This window comes from Ziziphus jujuba, chromosome 7, assembly GCF_031755915.1.
Source record: "Ziziphus jujuba cultivar Dongzao chromosome 7, ASM3175591v1".
Taxonomy (NCBI): Eukaryota; Viridiplantae; Streptophyta; class Magnoliopsida; order Rosales; family Rhamnaceae; genus Ziziphus; species Ziziphus jujuba.
In genome coordinates, this window is record NC_083385.1 from 18354867 (window position 1) to 18367466 (window position 12600).

General features: G+C 31.8%; 2 protein-coding genes across 2 annotated transcripts; one reads left to right on the plus strand and one right to left on the minus strand.

Moving 5' to 3' along the window:
* Positions 1-7050: 7050 nt before the first annotated feature.
* LOC107425391 (L-ascorbate oxidase) lies at positions 7051-9572 on the plus strand. Its single transcript, XM_016035394.4, has 5 exons — positions 7051-7500; positions 7632-7724; positions 7867-8079; positions 8226-8402; positions 8520-9572. Exons 1-5 carry the CDS (start codon positions 7207-7209, stop codon positions 9477-9479), a joined length of 1737 nt encoding a protein of 578 aa, XP_015890880.3. The 5' UTR covers positions 7051-7206; the 3' UTR covers positions 9480-9572.
* A 144-nt stretch (positions 9573-9716) lies between these two features.
* On the minus strand, positions 9717-12600 carry LOC107425400 (fasciclin-like arabinogalactan protein 21). Its single transcript, XM_016035403.4, has one exon. It carries the CDS (start codon positions 12277-12279, stop codon positions 10930-10932), a length of 1350 nt encoding a protein of 449 aa, XP_015890889.3. The 5' UTR covers positions 12280-12600; the 3' UTR covers positions 9717-10929.

A 12600-nucleotide genomic window follows, 5' to 3' on the forward strand; every position in this document is an offset into this window, starting at 1 on the left:
AGATATACATGACTCTCACACATATGACAAAAAAAAAAAAAGTCTAGGTACTAAAGTATCACAAGTTGTATGGTTTAGGAAATGCTTCTGACATTATCCTTTATATTTAGATGATTTATCACATTTAAAAAATTCACAAATAAACATAAAAGTTGATTTTTGTTTTTGGATATTTTTAAAGGCTAAATTTTGAATCTAATTCTTTATTGTTATCAAATATATAAGTAGTAATCATTATTCCATCTTTATTTTAAAATTTCTGTCAATAGCTATTTCCATTTTAATTTAATTACTTATCATATTTCATATCTCAAATTAAGAATGATAAAGAGACTAACAATTCTTAACTATCCATTAGTTCTATATTATATTAAGATAATATTTATGAAATACAATATACTTGTAAATAATTATTTTATATATCTTAATTAATAAATAATTTTTTCAAATATGTGTTTTTTTTGTAATATTTTATTTATAATTGTTAACGCTCATTATAAATCAATTGATTAAAATATAATATACATTTAGTATTTTAATAAATTTTATAGTCAAATTGATAATTAATTGAATACAAAAGTTAATCCTAAAATTTTAATAAAATTTTTTTATTTTTCTAAATAAATTTTCTTCAATTTTTTTAATTTTTTATGAGTTTTTATCAATATTTAGTATTTTTTAATATTTTTATAGTATAATTTAAATTTTGATATTTTTATCAATATCAAAATTTTAAATTTTAATTATAGCTAAACATCTTCAAATTATAAACAATATTATGTGTGCGGGCATGGCCCCCCTCATATGAAGGCCAACCCGATCTCATCCCTCCCTACTGTCATTCTTACTCATGAACTCAAAATATTTATTGTGAAGCAAGATTTTTTTTGTCGATAAGTATTTAATAAATTATTATTTTAAAATTACCAAAATCTATAAAACTAGAATTTGAATATTTAATAAATCCCACTTAATTGTTATAGTTGTACTTTTAAGTGTAAAATCTTAATTCTACTTTTAGCAAAATCTCAAAAGCTAATCCTAACTCTTTTTCAATTTCCAACTAATAGAAATGATTAATTATTAAAAAATTTAGAACTTATAAATTTGTCAAACCCTTTTTTCTTAAAAAAAAAAAATTCTTCTATAATATATTTTTGGATCTAAAAACAACTGGAAAAAGATTACAAAAGCCACCGAACCTAACCAAGCACAAGCGATTAACCTTCCTTTTTTTTAAAAAAAAAATAATAATAATAATAAAAAAAAAAAAAACAAGCACATGGATCGCACAGAATTTTTACATATAAACAAGCACATGGATCGCACAGAATTTGTATATATATATATATATATATATAAACAAGCACATGGATCGCACAGAATTTATATATTTGGGTTTATTTCCTTTTGATAGTTTATTATTGGTCTTTTCCTTTTTGGGACAATGTTGTGGCATAATATTGAACTAGGTTGGATAAAGCAACAAAGGAAACACGGAAAGCTATTCTACACTGGCATTCTTGACCTTTTTATTTATTTATTTATTTTTATAAATACAACTTTTTTTTTTTTTTCCTCCCCTTTTTTTCCCACTTTATCTCATCCTACACGCATGAAGAACTGAAAATTGAAAAGCTCTTACTAATTCCACGCAATGTGGTAAAGAATATTGATAAACTTCAAATTTATCATTATTTTTAATATACAATCCAAGCAATAATTGTAGCCATAAACAAAAATTTTACTTTCTTTACGCTAAATAATATCAACAGAAAAAACGTTTTTAAAAATTATTATCTTTTAATTTGTTGTTATATATATAGCTAATGTTAAACTCGTGCAATACATAGGAGGTGTAACTCCAATACATAATTTCGATAATCATCTATGAAAGTTAATTAATTATAATCAAATCAAATATTGAAATATTACATAAAACACTAAAATCTTTTACTAACATGACTATTTTTTTTTTTGAACATTTTTTATAGAATAAGTATCACCAATCTTGATCACTCTAAATTGCAATGACAGTAACAAGAATCCAATAACTACTAACCTAAGTTAAAAAGTTATAAAAATATAGTTAGAATAATAGTAGCAAAAAATAATAAAAAAATTATGTAATAGTTTTATTAAACAAAAAAGCACGAAACATGAATGCTAAATATATGTAGACCAATGCTCATTTTTCATCCTTCTAGTCATGAACAATCTTACACAAATTGTATTAATTCAAAAATATAAATTTAGATTGTCTCTATGGAGAACACTCCTTGAGGCTAAAATATTGATAACCAAGATTTATGTTGCCTATCTCTGTATGCAGAATTTTTGAGGTTGAATATTGATAATCAATATCCATAATATCTATGAAAAATAATACAGTATTTCTTAATATTAGAATATTGATAATTAATTTTTATGCAAAATAATGTTACCAATACCTTTGTTAACATTTTTTTTTTTTTTATCTCTACACTTTTCATTTATTCCTTTTTTTATTGGCTTTTTTTCTTCTCTATATATTTTAGTCTTTTTCCAATATTTTTACAACATCTTTTCTTTTCGGCTTCTTCCTCTATTGATAAAGATGGGAGATTCCGTATAAAATATGACTTTGAATTTCAATTTAAGTTTTTTTAAAAATAAAATTTTGACTTTAAAATTTTAATTTTTGAAATTTATATTTTGAAATATAAGTTTCAAAAAAATCTTATCTCTCCATATAAATGATTTAATTTGATTGGATAAAAAATTTGATTTAATAGAATAATTGTATTCCCATAAGTCTCTTTCATTATCTATTCTATTTTTTTTTAAAAAAATTATTTTCCATTTATTTTTTCTTTTCTTGCAAGTTTTGGAGGAAAAACGGTTGACTATCGATTGCACACTTGGCAAAAAACTTGTTAGACTATTCTACTTTAATATGTTAATAAGATAAGATCATATATCATCATGTGAAGTGTGTATATATATATATATATATATATATCTTATTATTTAATTGGGTTAATTTTAACCGCAATTTCTAAGCTTTGGTTAATATCAGTTTTAGCACCTGTACTTTGAAATAATTCAACTGTGGCCCTTATGTTTGAAATATTCTGTTAAAGTTAATAGCTAAAGGGTAAATAATTAACTATATATTTTAAAAAATAAAAATTTATTATTATTAAATAAAGGACTAATATCAACCACAGTCCCTTAAGTTTGGCTAATGTTAAATTTAACCTCTGACTTCTTTGACAATTCAACTGAAGCCTACACCATAAATCTGACGTTTAGGATGTGTTACTCTCTCCTATGTGGCAGGTGAATTATATTCATATCCTTGACAATTAATAAAAGCAAAAGAAACAAATAAAATTTATAAATACAATATGAGTTTTATATAATAAAATTTATAGATAAGTTTTGTTAAGACCATCTTCAATGGTTTTTTTATCTATTTAAAAATCATTTGTCATATTGGATAAATAGATAATATTTGAAAAAAATATTCTCTAATGGTTCTGTGCATTAGTTCTGTCAAGCTGATGTGACAACAAAAGGAATAGAAACTGTGAAGGACATTGTCAAGTTGATGTAGCAAAAAAAAAAAAAAAAAATTCCTGCATGAGTTTTTGATTTTTTTAATTAGATATAATTTTAAAATAAAAAAATTACACATTAACATTTCAGAACAATTTAAACAGAATCCATTTGAGAGAAATTGCCTAAAACATTATCTATTAAATAGAAAAAAAAATACCATATAAATATAAACACTTTTCAAAATTAATGCCACATAGACTCTAATAAAAAAAACCATTAGAAATGCTCTAAGTACTTTTTTAGAAGAAAATCAAGTAATAAACAGTTTTTTTTTTTTTTTTTGAATGGTCAACAAGGATTTATAGATAGTAATTTTTCATTTGTTGTAATTATTCTTGATCATCGGAAAAGAAAAGAAATTATATGGAAGGGTCTAATGGATTTGCGGATGATAATGGTTGGAATAAGGTTGTATGATCTTTTGATGTAGCGGTGGTAGTGGTGATCAACTCCAATCATGAACCTGCTAGACGGAATTCAAGAAATAATATTCTTGCTATTAATCGAGATTCAAGATGTTCACCTGGTTTTTAGTTTGGAATGCAAGGTCGTCTAACAATTTTGTAGATCCAATGGTCAAGAAAACTTTTCGTTTTGGTGTTGATTTTAATTTTGATGCAGAAAATATTAATGCTTTTCCTTATGATATTTTTAATATTCAATTTTAATTTTAATATCTTTCCCCCTTTTTTTTATTTTGTTTATCTGAAATTTTATTATGTGGGTTTTGATTATTTTCTCTTGAATTTTAGAAAATTAGACATAGAAGTAGTTAATGTGGAAGGTGGAAACAGTGAAGAAGAAAGAGGAAAGGAAAGGGGTAAAAGCAATAAATTGCTAAAAGAGATCATATGTTTTAGTGTTTTTCTTTTTTAGGTATTAGATTTCGTTTATTTTTATTAATTATACTATAAAAATATTATAAGTTTTTTATGTAATTCAATAAATAGTATTACCCTTGGATAAGTTATTAAAGCTTCTGACTCAAGCAATGAAAAGACAACGGGAAAGGGAAAGACAAAAAATTTGCTTTTCTAAACTTCATTTTATAAAATTCATATTTTTTTGAAAAGTATAAATTTATATTTAACATCTAAATTTTGTTGATTTATCACTTTGAATTTATTAATTTAATTATATAAAATTAATTTTTAATATTATATATGAATTAAACTTAAATTTATTGTAAGGAAATACAAATAAAAATGGAAAAAAAAGTATAAGAAATAAAGAAAAAAAGAATTTTAATTATTAAGTGTATAAAAATAAATAATTTTTTTTTTTTTTTAATTTCCATATCTGAAGATGGGTCGACATTATTTAAAGCAATGGGTTGACATAGTTTAAACATTTATGTAAAATAAGACTACAGTTGAATTGTTTGAAAATGTAAGGGCTAAAATTTATATTGGCCAAACCTAAGAAAACCTGTTGATGTGATGCTTCTTAGACTCGATCTTTGCGCCGAAGAAGAAGAAGAAGAAGAAGAAGAAGAAGGATTCTCTCATAATACATTTCTTAATCGCTTACCAGTTAGCAGCAATTTCAGACCACCTCAATGCAAGTTTTATTTTGTCAGTCAGACTTTTTCCAACTTATTATCATGTAATTCACTATCATTTTTTTTCCACGAATTTTTCTTCATTAAAATCCATTTTCATAATAATATATCCGGTTGGTTCGGGTGCCATAATGTGGCAACCAGGGCTAATCGCTAAAATGTTTGTTGAAATTTTTATAATTACTTGGAAATTTCGATAATAATAATAACTCTGATTTGCAGCAAAATGCCACGATTATATACATAAATAAATTCCTATTGAAGCATTAACGTTGCTAGTCTGAACATTTGGAAAAATCATAGCAAGAGATAAGCATATGGCTTAGAAAGATATTGATTTTCTATTTTTGTTTTGCTTCTTAATATGAATAAATGATTTAATTTCTTTCATATAATATTTTATTATATATTAAATATACATATATTTATATATATGAGATTTTCAAGTGAAAAACATTTTTTATTGTCAAGTGAAGTTTGTCTTAATTGATAAATTTCTTATATTTTTTCAAAAATTGAAAACACCTAAAACACATTTATTTTCCCACACAAGAGAATTTAATATTCCCTAAATAATACCTCATAATAATATTATAGAATTTTTGTCATCCTTTAAAAAAAAGTTTTAGGCATATCGCATAATATTGGTTGTTGAATTAATATTTATACAAAATTGCTATTTTTGGACCCAAGATATTCTTCTCCTTTTTATCTGGACATGCAAATAAAAAATGAACTGTATAACTTTTGCTTGAAGACTCCCGGCCCAGTAATTTTTGTAATAGAAAAGCAGAAGACTCCCACTAATTTGCCTTGAACTAATTAATTAGATTCTTTTTCATAAAGCTTTAAAATATACTTAATTTTATGTAATTGATATTCCATTAAAAAAAAAAAAAAAACCTCATAACTGAAAATAAAATGGAGATATTGGGCTACATGGCAAGTGTCCTAAATATGCAAGCTTTTTTTTTTTTTTTTTTTTTTTTGGGTTGATGAATTAAATATGCAAGCTTTCCTCGTCTAAAGATGGTATTGAATTATATAAAGTATAAAATTGTACAGCAGAGATCTCCATATATTGCTCAAAAAACTTTGCTGATAGTTCCAACCAAAAAGATATAAAATTCAACGCATAATATTAATTGTCCATAAAAACCCCAATAATACCAAATATTTTCAGATTTTATTTACCAAAAAACAAAATATTCTCAGATTTCTAAACCATATCGACCAAACAAAAATATATAATAATATTAAATGGTGACCGAATTCAACAACCAAAATGATGCCCAAATGATATATCAATATATTATCCATTAAAAAGTAATATATTTAAATATGAATATGTAAACTTCCCAATAAATAATTGAATCTCAAATGCAAACCAATAAAATTTTACCGAATCTCAATTTACAAGCATTATTAGCCAGTGCCTTACAGCTGTTTAGAAAATTCAAAGTGCCTCAATGAGTAGACGCCAATGTGGATATATTCAAAGCGAATTGACCCACATTTTTGACCAAGTGATTAGAATACGAGAGCAGTTATATACATAGGTCATAACACTGAAATAAAAATATCTGAGCCTAGATTTTTTTTTATTTATTTTTTTGTTGGTATGTATAAAAATATATGTGGATTTTTCGTAAGGCATATGCGCAGTAATTGTCAAGAAAGTTCCAAGCAAAATCACTATGCTTTCATGGTCTACATTCACGTTCCTAATCAGCTGAGCTATCATATTACCAAAAAAAAACCAAAAACAAAACAAAACAAAACAAAAACAGCTTTGCTATCAATGCTACCCCGCGTAATTACTACCTAAACCCCAAGACCTTGACCAAGGCCAGAAATACATATATATATACATGTACGCAGTGATGGTTTTAATCCAAAAACCAAAATTTCTCTTTTTCCGAAATAATTAAAAAAAAAAAAAGAAGAAGCCAATTTTGTAAAACCAACAATATAGCTTGCATTAAAACAATTTATTATTATTATTTTTTCAGAATCAGTATTTTAGAAAAGCAATCAAAGCAATGGTTGATGAGCGTTTTCAATCCAGAAAATGCATTTTGAAGTTTTTGGCTTTGGTTTTGTTTGCCTTTTTGCTTCATGTTTCAACCGTGGAGGCCGCTAAGATTCGGCGTTTCAAATGGGAGGCCAAGTATGAGCACAAGTCTCCTGATTGTTTCAAGAAACTTGTTATCACCATTAATGGCAGAAGCCCAGGACCCACAATATCTGCTCACCAGGGTGACACAATTATAGTAGAGCTCAAGAACAGTTTGCTCACAGAAAACCTTGCAATCCATTGGCATGGAATTCGACAGGTATAAAAAAAGAAACGAAACCATGTTTTCCTTCTTCCATCTTGAAGCAGATTTTACATCAAAGTATGTATTTTCATTTTTTTTTTAAATGGTTTTTGAATCATTTTTTTTTTTTTCCCTTTTTTTGGCAGATTGGAACACCATGGAGTGATGGAACAGAAGGTGTGAGTCAGTGCCCAATAATGCCTGGAGAAACTTTCACATATAAGTTTGTCGTTGACAGGGTAAAGATTTAGCTAGCTTTATTAATTTTCCGAATTACCATTTAAGAAGTTGAAAAAAAAAAAGTTTTTGACTTTGATGCTGGATTAAATTTGTCTTTTGCTTTTTTTCTTTTTATTATTTATTTTTTTAATGCTTTTGCAGCCTGGAACATATCTATACCATGCACATTATGGTATGCAACGAGATTCAGGGATCTATGGATCAATCAGAGTATCACTACCCGATGGAGAATCCGAACCCTATGCTTATGATTATGACCGAAGCATAATACTCACCGATTGGTACCACAAAAGCTTTCATGATTTAGCCACTGGATTATCTTCCATTCCCTTTGTTTGGGTTAAAGAGCCTCAGGTAATAATTGCAAGCTCTTTCTTTTTTTTATTTTATTTTATTTTATTTTATTTTTTCATTCTTTGCAATACATAGTTGAGATTCCCTTTTGTTCTCACTTGGCTAATTGGGTTTTTTTCCTCCTTGTGAAATGAAAAATTTTTCAGTCACTTTTGATACAAGGAAAAGGAAAATTCAATTGCTCTCTAAGCTTAGGAACCGATGTCTGCAATGCAACAAATCCCGAATGCTCACCTTATGGACTAATAGTGATTCCAGGAAAGACTTACAGACTTAGGATCGGTAGCTTGACCAGTCTTTCAGCACTCAGTTTCCAAATTGAGGTACATATATTATATAAATATAGATATAACATTGAGAATTCAGATCCTCTTTTTTTTTTCTGACACTTTTCAAAGGCCAAAATTTTAACGTTCATTTTTCTTTGTTTTGCAATGCAGGGACATAATATGACAGTGGTTGAAGCAGATGGGCACAATGTGGAGCCATTTGTGGTGAAAAACCTATTCCTATACTCCGGCGAGACCTACTCTGTTCTAATAACAGCCGACCAAGACCCATCAAGAAACTACTGGATCACAACCAATGTGGTCGGCCGGTCACCAAACACCACCGACGGCTTGGCCATTCTCAATTACTATCCAAACCATCCTAAAAGATCTCCACCTACACCACCACCAACCGGACCTTCTTGGAATAACACATCCCTCCGAGTGGCTCAGAGTCTTGCAATCAAGGCTCGTCAAGGTTATATCAAAACACCTCCCCAGACCTCAGATAGGATGATCGTTTTTCTCAATACCCAGAACGAAATCAATGGTATTCGACGTTGGTCTGTGAACAATGTCTCTTTCACTCATCCCCATACACCTTATCTCATCTCGGTCAAACACAATTTAACCCAAGAATTCGATCAGACCCCACCTCCAAATGGATACGACATCGTGAATTATGACATCTATAAAAAACCAACCAACAGCAATGCTACATCTAGCAATGCTATTTACAGGCTCGACTTCAATTCGACAGTGGATGTTATACTACAAAATGCAAATACAATGGTTACAGATAACAGTGAGACACATCCTTGGCATCTTCATGGCCATGATTTTTGGGTGCTTGGTTATGGGGATGGGAAGTTCGACATCTACAAAGACCCAAAGAAGTACAATTTGGTGAACCCAATTATGAAGAATACTGTGCCCGTTCATCCTTACGGTTGGACAGCCTTGAGGTTCAAGGCTGATAATCCGGGTGTTTGGGCCTTCCATTGCCATATCGAATCTCATTTCTATATGGGTATGGGAGTGGTTTTTGAAGAAGGGATAGAAAGGGTGGGAGTTTTGCCCAAGTCTATCATGGGGTGCGGTGCAGTCAAAGGAGGATTGCCTAAGCCATAGTCTCTGTTATTTATTTATTTATTTATTTTTATTACATATTATTTTTTCCGTGTAAATTTATTTTATTTTATGTTATTTTTCTTTTTGTGGTTCCTTCTCTTTTGCTATAGGTTTTGTTTTGAGATGGATTATTCTTTTATTGGATTAAAGACGGCTGAATAACCGAATACAAATATTGACGTACTATACGGATGCGTTCTCTCAAAAGTCAAAGTAAACCATTGTCCTACTTATCTATTTAAAAAAAAAAAAAAAAAAAAAAGGTGTAAATCATTGTCTACCTTTCAATTGTTTGGAAATTTCAAAACCATGAACTTGGTAAATCAATGTATTAATCTTTCTATGTCTTGGTCCCCTAGGCCTATGGAATATTTCAAACGAAGTTGATTTCTACTAGCGTCTGTCTTAATAGTATTCAACCATCGAGTTATATCTTAATACGATAACTTTCTTTTTTTGTTCTGTTTTGTTTTGGTTTTATTTTTTTATTTTTTATTTTTTATTTTTTGTACCAGTGATGTGATACTTAAAACTATCATGCAATATGCACTAAATTCTTTCTGCTAAGTAAATATAGAAAAAAAATTTTAACTTAAGTTGCCAAAACTTTTAGTGGTATTTTCGGAAGAAAAACTGGTACTAATCCATGCCATAAGAAAACAAATTGATCTCCCACTGCTACCCTAGTAGCAAGTTGTGATTTACGGGCAGAATTGACTCTCCCTTTTAGTGAGGGACTCGACTGCATCATAGTGGACTCAACATGAGCACAATCCGGAGGCCCACATAACTCCTAAGGCCCAACCTAGTTTAAAATGAAAGATGAACTCAAGATTATTATCCTGGTGACCACCACAGCCCAAGCAGCCCATCTTAGACCTAAATAAATAGTAATTCCTTTATTTGACACTCTTTTAATTGGATTGAAGTTTCCACAGATGATGCAAAGGTGAGTCTAAGCTTGATCGTACAAATAATTCTTCATTTTAAATTTGGGCTTGTCTAATTTTTGGTTTTGTTTTTGCTCCTTTTGTCTAAATCACCATCCTGATCGAAGATAGTCATTCAAGTGCAATGCATTGTATGATTCAATTATTCCCATTCATTCCACAGCATATAATAATCAAAGCAAAGAGACTGATCAAATGCAAAAGATTTTACCAATGAACCAGTTGGATTATTATAGCTCTCACATATTCAGATAGACAATCAAAAGCCCACAGTACACAAACAGTGACAAGAAATCAACAGAGGGGACTTTCGATTAGACGTGTTTGCCATGCAAGAAAAAAAAAAAAAAAAAAAGGCACACTCACACTTAGAGAGACTGAGAGAGCTAAAAACTGGTCCAAATTTAGCCGAAACAATATGGAAAAAGCACACGAAACAAAATAAGCATCAGAATTCAGAAACAAATCAGCAAAGAGCTTAATGGAGACAGAGAAATCCATTACAGGCCATGGTGATCTTCCACCTCCACTGCCGGTTTGGCATTAGGAGGCATGGGACAACCACCGCCATGAGACTCAAAAGGCGCACAAGTAATCCCTTCCAGAGTCCGATCCGGCACCTGATTGTTCACTTCATCCGATCCTCCTCCTCCTCCACCGAGAATCTCATCGTACACAGCAGCAACCGGATGAATATGCGGGAATGGCAAGAACACGCTGTGAACCACGATCTTCAGGTTTCGCATCACCTCGGGAACTTTAATCCTCACATAGTTAATCCTTAACGGCGCCGTACTTCCTCCTGATCCTCCGGCGGTGGTGATCACCAAAGATTGACCACGATCCAGAGTCGGCAATGACGTCCCTACTGGTAGCTTATCAAGGTCCGCCATGGTCAAGACGTGGTTCGGCACGATATGGAACCTCACGTTGCTGATGTAGGAGTGCGATCCGGAGAAGATGGAGGCATCATCGAGCGCGAACACCGTCATGTTGTTGAGGCTCACGAGCTCGGCGTACTTGACCTTCATGGCGAGGGACAAGATGCTGAAGCCATTGTTTCGGAGACGGAGCATCGCGTCTCTGAGCATCAGGCGCATAATAGCAGGCTGCGTCGGCGGTTGGATCGGCTCTTGAGCACGATGATCTGGATGGAACGGAAAGGACAGCGAGGTCAGCCTCTCGACTTCGCAAGAGAACGGAGAGAGAGGAGCGATAAAGCCTTGGAGGCCGTGAACCACCAAGAGGCCATTGTTGAAGAGATCTGGCTGCGTGATCTCCACGCCTCCGATGAAGACCTTGGAGTCCGAAGCGTTGTAGTTCTTGAACGTCTCGGAGGTGACGGTGATACACCGGCCAGGGCTCAACGTCTCGATCTTCGTACCGAAAGCCAACCTCCGGAGATATTCGATGGTGAAAAGTCCAGGGACTATGTGCTCTCGGAGGAGGTTTGGAACGGAACAAGAGAGGCAAGTCCGGAGCGACGCGTCGGACGGAGCGAAGAGTGTTGAAGGTCCGTTCCAGGCCGAAACCGACAAGTCGGTGAGAGACGGAGCAGCCGTGGCCAGCTCGTGGAAGCCGAGGTGAGAGAGGATCGGCGGTAGGAGAGCCGTTTGGGAGAAGAACGAGTGGTCTTGGATCTCATGAGGAGGTGATAATGGCAGTGATGGTGGAGGCGCTGTGATCTTCGAAGAAGTGAAGCTCGCTTGGACTCCATGAGTGGAAGTCGCTGGGACTCCGTGAGAAGAGCTCGGTTGGGCTCCATGGACAGAGGTCGCGCTCGAGAAGCAGAGCGTAACCAGGATCGAGATCATGGAGAGGAGCAAAGCGAATCGCAATGAGGACGCCATTAGAGTGCGATGCTGAAGAAGCAAGAGAGAAAGCAAAGCAAGGAGGGTTTTTCTTGGTAGAGAGAGAGAGAGAGAGAGAGAGAGTCTGAGAAATGACAGAGAAGAGAAAGAGGAGGAGAGGGTTGTATATTTAAGCGCGAATTCTAGAGCGAACACGAGCAGTGGGTAGAGTCAGTTAGTAAAATGGTCACGCGGTCACGCGCGGGTTTGGATCGCATGGCATTGGGATTTGGGGTTTTGGTTTGTTAGAGGGTTAGTCTTGGCGGGAATCTATAATAACGGAATGGACTTGAGAGGTTTTTAAAATCTGATTTTTAAAAA